The sequence below is a fragment of the Macaca nemestrina genome, chromosome 20 (assembly GCF_043159975.1).
Source record: "Macaca nemestrina isolate mMacNem1 chromosome 20, mMacNem.hap1, whole genome shotgun sequence".
NCBI lineage: Eukaryota > Metazoa > Chordata > Mammalia > Primates > Cercopithecidae > Macaca > Macaca nemestrina.
In genome coordinates, this window is record NC_092144.1 from 19,204,090 (window position 1) to 19,218,532 (window position 14,443).

The following is a 14,443-nucleotide window of genomic DNA, read 5'->3' on the forward strand; positions in this document are numbered from 1 at the left end:
AAGATCTTACCATCACCCAGGCTGGAGTGCAGTAGCATAATTTGGCTCACTGTAGCCTTGGCCTCCTGGGCTCAAGTGATCCTTTCACGTCAGTTTCCTGAGTAGCTAGAACTACAGACATGCACTACCATACAGCCTCCGCATCCTGGGTTCAAGCGATTCTCCTGCCTCAGCCTCCGGAGTAGCTGGGACTACAGGTGTGCACCAGCACGTCCGGCTAATTTTTTGTATTTTTAGTAGAGATGGGGTTTCACCGTGCTGGCCAGGCTGGTCTTTAACTCCCGACCTCAAGTAGTCTGCCCACTTTGGCCTCCCAAAGTGCTGGGATTACAGGCGTAAGCCAACACACCTGTCCCTAAATGATTTCTTTCTATCTCCTATAACAGTTTGAAATTACTTAAAGGTTGTTTCAAATTGAAAAATTAAGAAGAATATAGATATAAATAAAATATAAATAGTTTAAAAATTACAGGAGATTACAAATTAAAAATGTAAATCTCGAGAGGTCAGAAATGACAAATTTTGTTTATTTACAAGGTTTTATTTATTCATTTTTGGAGACTGCAGTCTCACTTCGTCTCCCAGGCTTGAGTGCAGTGGTGCCATCTCGGCTCACGGCAACCTCTGACTCCCGGGTTCAAGCGATTCTCCTGCCTCAGCCTCCTGAGTAGCTGGGACCACAGGTGCATGTCACCACGCCCGGCTAATTTTTTGTATTTTTAGTAGAGACAGGGTTTGACGGTGTTAGCCAGGATGGTCTCGATCTCCTGACCCAGTGATCTGCCCCCCTCAGCCTCCCAAAGTACTGGGTTTACAGGCCTCAGTCACCGCACCCGGCTTTACAAGGTCTTATTAAAATTAGCTTTAGTATTGATAATACACTATTACCAAAGTAAAAGTTGATTTTCTCTTGAACAAACATTTCATGTATTATTAATATGACAGCAAAGTACTTCTATTCACCTTTTGAATACATTCAAAAAGAGAGAGAATACGAGATAGAATTTTCCCATGCTCTGGTATAGGATGCTCAGCTCAGGGAGGAAGCCCTGTTTGAAAAGGCTGCAGCTAGGCCGGGCTCGGTGGCTCACGCCTGTAATCCCAGCCCTTTGGGAGGCCGAGGCTGGCGGATCACCCGAGATCGGGAGCTCAAGACCAGCCCGACCAACATGGAGAAACCCCGTCTCTACCAAAAGTACAAAACATTAGACAGAGGTGGTGGCACATGCCTGTAATCCCAGCTACATGGGAGGCTGAGGAAGAATTGCTTGAACCCGGGAGGTGGAGGTTGCGGTGAGCCAACATCGTGCCATTGCACTCTAGCCTGGGCAATAAGAGCTAAACTCCGTCTCAGGGGGGAAAAGAAAGAACGAAAGAAAGAAAAGGCTGCAGCCTAGGCTGCCACTCTTTCTTCACTCAGCCCAGTATGTGATCACATCTTCTGTCACTCAGCGACTGAGGGGGCGGGGCCTTAAGCATTATCCAATCAGGGACGCTGGGCTGGAAACCGTCCAATCAGGAACGCAGCTGGAATGAACAGAATGGTTTATGGGGGCCTTTGTTTCTCGCTGCAGCGGGAGCTCCAGGTTTATCTTGGGATGTGTGTCCTGTACTTATAGGACCCAGCCTCTGTGGCCGTGTAACCTGCAAGTATTGAGAGAGCCACAGCTAAACCCCGGGACCCCCTGGAAGCCTAGAAATGGTGAGTGCCGGGTCCAACCTCCGGAGAGAGGGGAGGGGCTGGTTGAAACCCGTGGGAAGTGGCTCTGGCTGGACTCTGCTTCCTCACAGTCAGCTCCACAATCTCCCGCCCGAGTTCTCCCTGCCCAGCTCGGCCTCAGTCTCCTTCAGCCATAAGATGGCGGCTGCGGTAACAGCCGGGGCCCTGTCTCTTCCCTGCACAGTGACTGCGTCCTGGCCTGGAGCCCTCTTTCAGCAGCTCTGCACCCGCAGCACCGCGTCTCTCCCAGATCGTGCAAGCACCACGGGAGGGTTGTCAGGGGAGAATCCTGACTCGGGGTGCGGGTTCATGAATGGGAAGAGTTTTGGTCCGTGGGGTTGTTAGAAACAAGCGCTCGGTGCCGCAAAACAAAACAAAACAAAAAACCACCCAGCACTTAGAAAATTTCACAAGAAGGCATATTTACTTCTGAAGAAGGGTGCTGCTCGCGTCTATCTTGATCGCAAGAGCACACCGAAGAAAGGAAGGTTTTTTTGTTTTTTGGTTTTCTTTTTTGAAACGGAGATTTGCTCTTGTTGCCCAGGCTGAAGTGCAATGGGGCGCAATCTCGGCTCACTGCAACCTCTGTCTCCCGGGTTCAAGTGAATCTCCTGCCTCAGCCTCCCGAGTTGCTGGGGTTACAGGCATGCGTCACCACGCCCGGCTGATTTTGTATTTTTAGTAGAGATGGGGTTTCACCATGTTGGTCAGGCTGGTTTTGAACTCCCGAACTCAGTTGATCCGCCCGCCTCGGCCTCCTAGTTAGAAAGGGGTTTTTAACCCTAACGCCGTTATTGTCTTTGTGTCTTTCCCCCGGTGGCCGGGGTCTGACCTCACAATCTAGGCTGACCCGATAGGCTACTTTCCAAATAAGGAAGGGGTGCGGGTCGCAGATTGGAACTGGCGGTTTGGGTTGCTTACAGAGCGGGTGTCTAGGTACAAGGAGGTACAAAAAAGTTGGTCCTAAGAACAAGGAACAAGAAAGGCCTTTGGAGAGGAGTCTATTATATCTGTCAGGGTTCACAGTTTCTCTTTTCTCCTATTAAAAATTGATGGGGCCGGGCGTGGTAGCTCACGCCTGTAATCACAGCACTTCAGGAGGTCGAGGCGGATGGATCACGTGGGGTCAGGAGTTGAAGACCAGCGTGGCCAAAATGGGGAAACCCCATCTCTACTAAAAGTACAAAAATTAGCTGGGTGTGATGGCGAATGTCTGTCGTCCCAGCTACTCGAAAGGCAGAGATGATGGAATCGCTTGAACCCGGGAGGCGGAGGTTGCAGTGAGCTCACATCACGCCACTGCACTCCAGCCTGGGCGACAGAGCAATTATGTCTGGAAAAAAAAAAAGTGTGAGAGTCACTGCAAAAATATGAAATAATTTAGTCAAAGAGTGATTCAAGAATTGTAGAGCACCCAGCTATAGTTTGTAGTTTGTGGTCCATGGAGGGGCTTGAAGAAAAGACATTTATAAAATGCCTGATGGCCGGGTGCAGTGGCTGGCCTTCCCAGCACTTTGGGAGGCTGAGGCGGGAGGATCACGAGGTCAGGAGTTCAAGACCAGCCTGACCAACATGGTGAAACCCTGTCTCTACTAAATATACAAAAATCAGCCGGTCGTGGTGACAACGCGCCTGTAATCCCAGCTACTGGCAAGGCTGAAGCAGGAGAATGGCTTGAACCTGGGAGGCGGAGGTTGCAGTGAGCCGAGATGGCGCCACTGCACTCCAGCCTGGGCAACAGAGACTCTGTCTCAGACAAAAAATAAAATAAAACAAAATGCATGATGAAGAAAACAAATTCAATAATTGGTTAGGTATAGTTACATAGTTCCTTAATTTGTACAATCAAGGTGGAAATTTCCTGGTTATGTAATAAGAGCTTAATTGGCAGTTTATAGTTGTTTAAGCCTGAAGTTTTTTCCCCTAATGTAGTAATTTACCAAAAAATGCACGTGAGTTTAGATTTTTGTTTTAGAAGTAGGAATCTGGGGACTAGAGCCTCCTCAGTCTAATTGCTTGCCACTTAGTTATTTTCACACCCCACAGGGGACTGATTGTCCCTGGCATTTTTCACATGTGTCCCAAGCAGGGCCTCAAGTGTACCCCATGTTCCTCAATTAATCATTTTTTTAAAAAGCATTGCCTAACAATATTGAAAAGATTTTCTGTTAGTAAATATTTCCAATGTGAAGAGGGCACAGACTAATCCCCTGACACTGTATTGTAAAAAATATCTGTGCCTCTTTTTCTTTTATTTTTCCAGAGAACTTACCAGAATGTTTTTGGGTCAAGATTTCCCTTTTGAAGCCGGGCGCAGTGGCTCACGCCTGTAATCCCAGCACTTTGGGAGGCTGAGGTGGGCGGATCACGAGGTTAGAAGATGGAGACCACCTTGGATAACACAGTGTAATCTCGTCTCTAGTAAAAATACAAATACTTAACTGGGCGTGGTGGCACGCGCCTGTAGTCCCAGCTACTCAAGAGGTTAGAGTAGGAGAATCGCTTGAACCCGTGAGGTGGAGGAGGTTGCAGTGAGCCGAGATCGTGCCACTCCACTTAGGCTGTTTTAGTACTTTCTGGGGATAAACCAAGATACCCACCATGGCTATGTCTGCTAGAGTGTCTAGTGACTATTAGCTCTTTGGTCATTTTCTCCCATAGGACCACCTTAAGTATGGAGTGTAACCTCTCAAGGGAGCAGGTGGCAGCTTTGGGGCTGAAAGGCATCTCCCTGGATTCTCTTGGCGGGGACAGAAAAATAGTGAAAAAAAAAATAGTGAAGAGTTCGTGAAAAAACACTCCAAAAGACAAAAAAATTGACCGCAGTGAGATGGTGTAAAAACTTACAAAGTAAAATGCACCTGGTGCACTCACTGGGGCATAGCGCAGTGTCTCCTGGGAGGGTGGTTATTCAGCATGTAACGGAGCAGGATGGGGTGGGTGATTGGATCTGTACCTTGAAAAGATTTCAATCCGTCCAATGAGGTACGCAGCTGGAGCGAACAGAATGCTGTCTGGGGGCCTTTGTTTCTCGCTGCAGCGGGAGCTCCAGGTTTATCTTCTGTGTTTTGTGTCCTTTGCTTATAGAGACCCAGCCTCTGTGGCCGTGTGACCTGCAAGTATTTTTTTTTTTTTTTTTTTTTTTTGAGACGGAGTCTTGCTCTGTCACCCAGGCTGGAGTGCAGTGGCCGGATCTCAGCTCACTGCAAGCTCCTCCTCTCGGGTTCACGCCATTCTCCTGCCTCAGCCTCCGGAGTAGCTGGGACTACAGGTACCCGCCACTTCGCCCGGCTAGTTTTTTGTATTTTTTAGTAGAGACGGGGTTTCACGGTATTAGCCAGGATGGTCTCGATCTCCTGACCTCATGATCCGCCCGTCTCGGCCTCCCAAAGTGCTGGGATTACAGGCTTGAGCCACCGCGCCCGGCCGACCTGCAAGTATTGAGAGAGCCACAGCTAAACCTTATTTTGACCTCACTATTTTTATTTTATTTTATTTTATTTTATTTTATTTTATTTTATTTTATTTTATTTTATTTTATTTTATTTTTTTTGAGACAGTCTCACTGTGTTGCACAGGCTGGAATGCAGTGGCTTGATCCCAGCTCACTACAGCCTCCACCTCCTGGGTTCAGGTGATTCTCATGCCTCAGCCTCCCGAGTAGCTAGGACTACAGGTGCGCACCACTGCACCCGGCTAGTTTTTGTATTGTTAGTAAAGATGGACTAGACTGGTCTCCAACTTCTGGTCTTAAGTGATCTGCTGGCCTTGGCCTCCCAAAATGCTGGGATTACAGGTGTGAGCCACTGCACCCAGCTGACATCAGTTTTTAAGTGTAATTTGCATTTTATTATTAGGGCTTGGAAAGTAAGAAAATATTTATAAAGAACATAAAAGAGATGAGTTTCAAAAAATAAATATCTAATCACATATTCCATTTGTTAATAATTCTCATTTACCTTTTTATTTCTCAGAGTGAGTTTAGGAATTTTCTCAGGTGTATTTTTTTTTTTTTTTTTTTTTTTGAGACTGAGTCTTGCTCTGTTGCCCAGGCTGGAGTGCAGTGGCCGGATCTCAGCTCACTGCAAGCTCCGCCTCCCGGGTTCACGCCATTCTCCTGCCTCAGCCTCCCGAGTAGTTGGGACTACAGGCGCCCGCCACCTCGCCCGGCTAGTTTTTTGTATTTTTAGTAGAGACGGGGTTTCACCGTGTTAGCCAGGATGGTCTCGATCTCCTGACCTCATGATCCGCCCGTCTTGGCCTCCCAAAGTGCTGGGATTACAGGCTTGAGCCACCGCGCCCGGCCCTCAGGTGTATTTTTTATGGCTGAGTGACTTCAAACAGAATTCCACACCTTAGCTTTAAGAATGCTAGCTACCAAGGAAAGAAATAGGGAAAATCTCTCTTCCATTTTGGCTGTAGACAATATATTTCCACAGGAAAATCTGGTAGATAATTGATGAGTTACATAGATTCATCAAAATATCAGTTTCTCCTTTTGCAGGGTAAATTTGTGACAGTGAATATCTCTGTTCTATATCCTGTTGTCTTGATTTCTGAGTTTAATGCTAAATTATATGTGATGAAATGTGGTACCTTTTTTTTTTTTTTTTTTAAATGGACTCTTGCTCTGTCACCCACGATGGAGGGCAATGGTGCAATCTTGGCTCACTGCAACCTCTGCCTCCTGGGTTCAAGCCATTGTCCTGCCTCTGCCTCCCAAATAGCTGGTATTACAGGTTCATGCCCCCACACCTGGCTACTTTTTGTATTTTTAGTAGAGACGGGGTTTCACCATGTTGCCCAGACTGGTCTCGAGCTCCTGACCTCAGGTGATCTGCCTGAGTCAGCCTCCCAAAGTGCTGGGATTACAGGCGTAAGCCACCACGCCCGGCCGAAATGTGGTACCTTCTACAAGTGTTCCCATATGACTAATTTTTAATTACATTATTTTTTAATGGAAATAAAGAAGTAGATATATTTGCTTTTCTTATGAAAGTATAAAATGCAAGCACCTTAGGTGCAATGGCTCACGCCTATAATCCCAGCACTTTGGGGAGCTGAAGCGGCTGGATCAGTTGAGGTCAGGAGTTTGAGACCAGCCTGCCCAACATGGTGAAACCCCATCTCTACTAAAAATACAAAAATTAGCCCGTTTGGTGGCACATGCCAGCAGTCCCAGCTACTTGGGAGGCTGAGGCAGGAGAATCGCTTGAACTGGGGAGGTGGAGGTTGCAGTGAGCTGAGATCATGCCATAGCACTGCAGCCTGGGAGATAGAGCAAGACTCCATCTCAAAAAAAAAAAAAAAAAAAAAAAAAAAGCACCTTAAAATTTCCTTCCTTTATGTAAACACTGTGAATGAGTAATTTCACTGGGTTTTTCAAACACTTAATTTTTGCAAGCCATTTTTCCAAGTGAATAACTCTGACATGGAAATTAAAGCTTGAACCTGGTGACTCCTAGGTTATAATTAGACTGCGACTGGCCTAATTATAAGATCTTTGTGGCTTGCAAAAACCATATGGTACGCAGAAAAGGGCTTTCTTTCCTAGGGAGAAGCAAATAAGATTAGAAAGGAGGTGGGAGGGGAATGAGAGGGTGAAAAAGTCAAATTATAGAAAAGAGAAGGCCTTACCCTGAAATCAGCATGTTCTGAGGAGGGACATAAAATGCTTTTGTATGTTGACTCAGACTGAGGGTCAGGAGCCTAAGGGAGGGAGATAAACTTAAGTAAAGTTTGATTAAGAAATATTTTATTTTAAGCTGGGTGCGGTGGCTCACGCCTGTAATCCCAACATTTTGAGAGGCCGAAGCAGGCAGATCACCCGAGGTCAGGAGCTCGAGACCAGCTTGGCCAACATGGTCAAAGTCTGTCTGCACTGAAAATACAAAAAGTATTGGGAGGATGAGGTGGGCGAATCACCTGAGGTTGGGAGTTCAAGACTAGCCTCACCAACATGGATAAACTCTGTCTCTACTTAAAATCCAAAAAATTAGCCAGGCGTGGTAGGGCATGCCTGTAATCCCAGCTATGGGACGGTGAGGCAGGAGAATTGTTTGAACCTAGGAGGCAGAGGTTGCAGTGAGCCAAGTTCGTGTCATTGCACTTCAGCCTCGGCAACAAGAGCAAAACTCCGTCTCAAAAAAAACCCCAAAATAACAAAAATTAGCCTGGCATGGTGGTGGGCACCTGTAATCCTAGCTACTTAGGAGACTGAGGCAGGAGAATTGCTTGAACCCAGGAGGTGGAGGTTGCAGTAAGCCGAGATTGTACCACTGCACTCCAGCCTGGGCAACAGAGCGAGACTCTGGCTAAAATGAAAAAAAAAAAGAAAAAGATTTTATTTTAACCACTGAAGACAAATTCAGCTGATTTTTTTTTTAATGGGAAAAAGGAGAAAATGTGCAGAGTGTGTGTCTGGCTGTGTGATAGGAAAGAAAAGACAGCACCATCTAAGTCATAATGGGAAGGGTGTTTCTTTCCATAAACTGTTCCTGGAGTACACAAAACTTGGAGAATTTTATTAATCATAAATGTTTTTCAGTATTATCTATGTGTTTTATCTTTCCCCATCTCTTTTCTTTGTTCTATGCATTTCTTCCATTTGGCTTTTCCTGGTCTGTATCTTATAGATGAAGCCAGTAAACATAACCACAGTGTTTTGCTGAGTTCTGTGAGTAGCTCTACCAAATTACTGAACTTCAGGGAGGTTATGGGAGTTCCCAGTTTTTAAATAGTAGCTCAGAAGCATAAATGGGCCCATGGGGTTTGTGACTGGCATCTGCAGTGAGGACAATGTTGTGGGACCCAGCCCTGAATCAGGGTCTGTGCTGACTCTGGGTGGTGTCAGAATTCAAATGTTAGACAATTGTTGTTGTTGGAGAATTGTTTGATGTTCAGCAAACTACAGATTTGGTGCCAGAAAAAATGTATCACTGAGGCCTGGCCTGGAATAAAACTCTGGGTGTCTGGGAAAGGGAGCCTCTGTACACAGGCTATCACACTGCCCATTGTCCTGTGATTCTAATTCTTCTCCCAGGGTGACAGAAGACTGCAAACTTAGAGGAAAGGAGCTCTGATGACAGACCCACTTTTCCTGCAGCTGCCACCACAGGATTCCCACCCACTCACAAACACACACACTAGACATTGACATGTCCACAGTCCTCCCAGGACTAGGCACCACCCTCAGGAACTTCACCACGGCATTTTTGATCCTGGTGTTTCTTGCCAAGAACCCACAGTGTCTACAATTCTCCTGGTATTTCCCCACCCCCAGACACTGAATCTGCAGCAGCAACCGTTTTTCTCCACCAACCTAGGATTTGGACCACCTATTCATAATCTCATCTGTCTGTATGCACACAGAAATAAATCAGAGTACAGCCCCACCTGGGTCACTATCTGTAGCAAAGATCAGTCCTTTCACCTACATTGCACTGTCTCCCCCCCAGAGATTTTCTTTTTCTTTTAGCTTTTATTTTTGGTTCAGGATACACATGTGGGTTTGTTATACAGCAAAAATTATGTCATGGGGGTTTGGTGTGCAGATTATTTTGTCACTCAGATACTAAGCATAGCATCAAAGAGGTATGTTCTCTGATCCTCTTGGTCCTCCCACTGTCCACCCTCAACTAGGCCTTAGTGTCTGTTGTTCCCTTTTTTGTGTTTGTGTATTCATATTATTTAGCTCTTACTTGTAAATAATATGCATTTGGTTTTCTGTTTCTGCATTAGTTTTCTGAAATAATGGTCTGCAGCTTTATTGATGTTATTGCAAAGGACATGATCATTTATTTTTTAATGGCCACAGACTATTCCATGATGTTTATGTACCATATTTTGCTTTTACTAAATCTTTTATTTTATTTTATTTTATTTTAATTTTTGGAGACAGGGTGTCACTGATTGCCCAGGCTAGAGTGCTGTCATGTGATATGGCCCTATTTAGTCTGAACCTCCCAGGCTCAAGCAATTCTTTCCTACCTCATCCTTTCAAGTAGCTGGATCTACACGCCTGCATTACCACGCCTGGCCAATTTTTCTCTTTGTATTTTCTGTGGAGAGGGGATTTTGCCATGTTGCCCAGGTTGGTCTTAAACTTCTAAGATCAGGCAAGCCACCTGTCTCATCCTCCCAAAGTGCTGGGATTACAGGCATGAGCCACCACATCTGACCAAAGCGTATTTTCTTTATCCAGTCTCCCATTGATAGGGCCTGTCCATGTCTTTGCTATTGTGAATAGTGCTGCAATGAACATACATATGAATGTATCTTTATACTACAGTAATTTATATTTCTTTGGGTATATACCCAGTTACGAAGTAGAGTATAAGCATTCCCTTTTCTCTGCAACCTTGCCAGCATCTGTTATTTTTTGACTTTTTAAAAATAGCCATTCTGACTGGTGTGAGGTGGTATCTCATTGTGGTTTCTCTTTTTAATTTCTCTAATCATTAGTGATGAGCATTTTTTTCCCATATGCTTGCTAGCCACATGTATATGTTCTTTTGAAAAGCATCTGTTCATGTTTTTTTTGGCCTACTTTTTAATGAGTTTTTTTTTTCTTGTAAACTTGTCTAAGTTCTTAATAAATTCTGGATATTAGATCTCTGTCAGAGGCAAAGTTTGCAGATTTTTTTTTTCTATTCTGTAGGTTGTCTGTTTACTCTGTTGATAGTTTCCTTTGCTGTGAAGAAGCTCTTTAGTTTAAATAGGTCCCGTTTGTCAATTTTTGCTTTCAGTACAATTGCTTTCGGTAGCTTCATTATGAAGTTTTTGCCAGTTTCTATGTCTAGACTGGTATTTCCTAGGTTATCTTGCAAGGTTTCTTACAATTTCAAGTTTTTCATTTAAGTCTTTAATTTATCTTGAGTTGATTTTTGTATATGGTGTAATGAAGGGGTCCAGTTTCAGTCTTCTACATAGTGCTAGAGAGTTATTCCAGCACCATTTATTAAATGGAGAAATCCTCCCACATTCTCTTGTCAGCTTTGGCAAAAATCTGATGATGGTAGGAGGGTGGCATTATTTCTGGGCTCTCTAGTCTGTTGCACTGGTCTTGTGCACTCATGGATTTTTTAGAACATCTTTCTCTCTTCTGCTTTTTCCCCCATAAACATTTTTTCAAGTACATACAGTGTGCAAAATTCTGATGTCCAAGAGTTCAAAAACTCTTTAAAAAGTTCCAAAAAGGGCCGGGCGCGGTGGCTCAAGCCTGTAATCCCAGCACTTTGGGAGGCCGAGACGGGCGGATCACGAGGTCAGGAGATCGAGACCATCCTGGCTAACACGGTGAAACCCCGTCTCTACTACAAAATACAAAAAAAAACTAGCCGGGCGAGGTGGCGGGCGCCTGTAGTCCCAGCTACTCGGGAGGCTGAGGCAGGAGAATGGCGTGAACCCGGGAGGCGGAGCTTGCAGTGAGCTGAGATCCGGCCACTGCACTCCAGCCTGGGCGACAGAGCGAGACTCTGTCTCAAAAAAAAAAAAAAAAAAAAAAAAGTTCCAAAAAGGGAGTTGGGGGGCTAGGGAAGGGACAGCATTAGGAGAAATACCTAGTGTAAATGATGGGTTGATGGGTGCAGCAAATCTCCATGGTGCATATATACCCATGTAATAAACCTGTACGTTATGCATATGTACCCCAGAAATTAAAGTATAATAAATAATAAAGAGCTTCAAAAATATTTTGATATTCTTTCTTTTCTTAAGGAATTTAGGTTATATATAGATTTTTCTCTGCTTTTTTGAAATATATGTAAATCATATTAACATTTAAATAAACCTTTAGTCATTTTTTCAGGTCCAGATTATCTTTATGTAGTACTTCAGAATTATTGCTTTGTTTTTGTTTCTGAAGTTTATGTTTTTCATTTTTAGTCCTTTAAATTAGACACAGATTTATTTAGATAAAAGTCCATTTTAAGAGAACACAGAAGCTTAGCACAAAGATAGGATTAAATTTAGCAATACAGAATGATAAAGACTAAAAGATACTAAGTTTCTTTGACAGAAACCTGATTATCCAAGGTAATTATCTGATATTTGCAGGCTGAAGTACTTATACTGCACAAGCAAGAACAGTTCAGTGCATAAACTAAACAGAGGAGTCTGTAGTTGTATCTTGCTTTCTATTTATTACTTCAGAACAATTAGCATAGTTATGTATAGGGTTTGTAGGCAATATACATTACACTTTTTTTGTTTGTTTGTTTTTTGAGGCGGAGTTTTACTCTTGTTGTCCAGGATGGAGTGCAATGGTGTGATCTTGGCTCAGGCAAACTGCCTCCCAGGTCCAAGCAATTTTCCTGTCTCAGCCTCCCAAGTGGCTGGGATTACAGGGATGCGCCACCAGGCCCAGCTCATTTTGTATACAGACATGAGCCACTATGCCTGGCCTTTTTTTTTTTTTTTTTTTTTTAAAAAACAGAGTCTCACTCTGTTGCCCAGGCTGGAGTGCAGTGGTGTAATCTCGGCTCACTGCAATCACTGCCTTCTGGGTTCAAGTAATTCTCTTGCCTCAGCCTCCTGAGTGACTGGGGTTACAGGCGTGCACCACTATGCCCAGCTACTTTTCTGTATTTTTAGTAGAGGCAGGATTTCGCCATGTTGGTCAGACTGGTCTCAAACTCCTGACCTCAGGTGATCCACCCACCTCAGCCTCCCAAAGTGCTGGTATTGCTGGCGTGACCCAAAAACAATATTTTCTACAATAGTAAGAATATAAAGCCACAATGCTTACTTTGAATGGTTCACTTAAATGGTTATTTTAATATTGTTATTTATACTTTTGAAATATAAAGTGTTTTAACTGAAGTATAGTTGCAGTTTTTTTGTTTGTTTGTTTGTTTGTTTTTTTTGAGAGGGAGTCTGGCTCTGTCGCCCAGGCTGGAGTGCAGTGGCCGGATCTCAGCTCACTGCAAGCTCCGCCTCCCGGGTTTACGCCATTCTCCTGCCTCAGCCTCCCGAGTAGCTGGGACTACAGGCGCCCGCCACCTCGCCCGGCTAGTTTTTTTTTGTATTTTTTAGTAGAGATGGGGTTTCACCGTGTTAGCCAGGATGGTCTTGATCTCCTGACCTCGTGATCTGCCCGTCTCGGCCTCCCAAAGTGCTGGGATTACAGGCTTGAGCCACCACGCCCGGCCAGTTGCAGTTTTTAAAAATGCTACATAACTTGACAGGTGCAATGGCTCACGCCTGTAATTCCAGCACTTTGAGATGAGAGGCTGAGGCAGGTTAATTACCTGAGGTCAGGAGTTTGACACCAGCCTGGCCAACATGGTGTAACCCCATCTCTACTAAAAATAAAAAAATTAGCTGGGTATGGTGGCATGCGCCTGTAATCCCAGCTACTCGGCAGGCCGAGGCAGGAGAATCACTCATTCCTGGGAGGTGGAGGTTGCAGTGAGCTGGGATCGCACCATTTCACTCCAGCCTGGGTAACGGAATGAGACTGTGTCTCCAAAAACAAAACAAAACAATACCAAACAAAACAAAAAAGCTACATATATTATGTCTAGTTCATTAAAATTATTCATACTTAGATATTTATATCTAATATCCACAGAAAATTTACTACCAAATTGTTAAGAGTAGATAACAGTCTGATATGTTTATTACTTTACAGGAATAATTATGAGTAAACACAATTTTCTTATCTTTTATTTCACTAAATTGGAATGCTGCTATTACAGGAAAAATAAAGACAGGTGATATGGCCACCAAAAACCATAATAGCTCTTCAGTTAGCTATGTTGCAAGTTGCAATATATTCCACTATATGAACACAGTCAGATTCTATTTCTTCATCTTTAAGTGTTGTTTGAAGTTGTCAGATGTATTTCAATGTAGAACCCCCATTCAATGGCTAGGAGATGAGAGAGCAGCAGAGATGGAAAAAAACTTAATAAAATTCTTCTGAAACTCTGCCCCCTTTCTTCATAATGCTCATGTTTCTCATGCTGGGAGTACCTGTGCACTTTGGGTGTTTATAGAGAAATTGCTTTTAGGGGAACATTTTCTGGCTCATTTGATCAATCTTAACCTGAGCTTTTTTTTTTAAAGATCTTTTTAACATTTTTCTCTCAAAATAATCTTGCTCAGATGGAGATCTGTTTTTCTCTCCAATACTTTGGGTGTCTGTTTCAGAAGTCCTATTAGCATCCCATGGTGTCTGAATGAGGTGGGCTGTCACAGTGAGAACTTTTGGAGCTATTTCTATCTGGGCTCATGCTGGAAATTCAGCAGTATTTTCTTCATGTCACCATTACAAGTAGAAACTGTGGCTGAAACACTGCTCACATTCTCATGATTGTGAAGGTGCAATTCTACCCACGCGGCCTGCAGGCTCTCCTCCTGCAGCTCAGGCCTCACTCTGTGATGTGACACTAGAGTTCTGGTTTGGCAAATGGGGTTCACATAAACTGTGAACTGTGCTCTGATCTGTGTCTCAGTGGCAGCTGGTAGAGGTCAAGAGAGGACACTAGCAACCAGGAGAATGCAAGCAGGAGTGTCGTAGCCCAGTGCCAGGGAGCACTGAGCCACTACTCTAAAACGTAAATAGCCAAAAAGATAGAATGCTAGCAGAGTGAAATCCTGCCTTCAGCAGGCACCTGGCTTCAAGCTGCTAAATACATCCTGTTGTGAAGATGGGAAAAGTTTATTTGTCATTGAATATAAGCAATTAGCATACACAGATGACCTCTTCAATCTCCAGGT

General features: G+C 44.1%; 1 protein-coding gene across 1 annotated transcript in view; it reads left to right on the forward strand.

Moving 5' to 3' along the window:
* The first annotated feature begins 1,506 nt into the window (after window positions 1–1,506).
* Window positions 1,507–14,443, forward strand: part of LOC105489708 (zinc finger protein 253) — a 37,919-nt gene continuing 24,982 nt past the window's right edge. Inside the window, exon 1 of the mRNA XM_071086654.1 lies at window positions 1,507–1,702. Within this exon, the coding sequence (XP_070942755.1) occupies window positions 1,549–1,702 (154 nt within the window). The 5' untranslated portion in view covers window positions 1,507–1,548. The remainder of the gene's footprint in view (window positions 1,703–14,443) is intronic.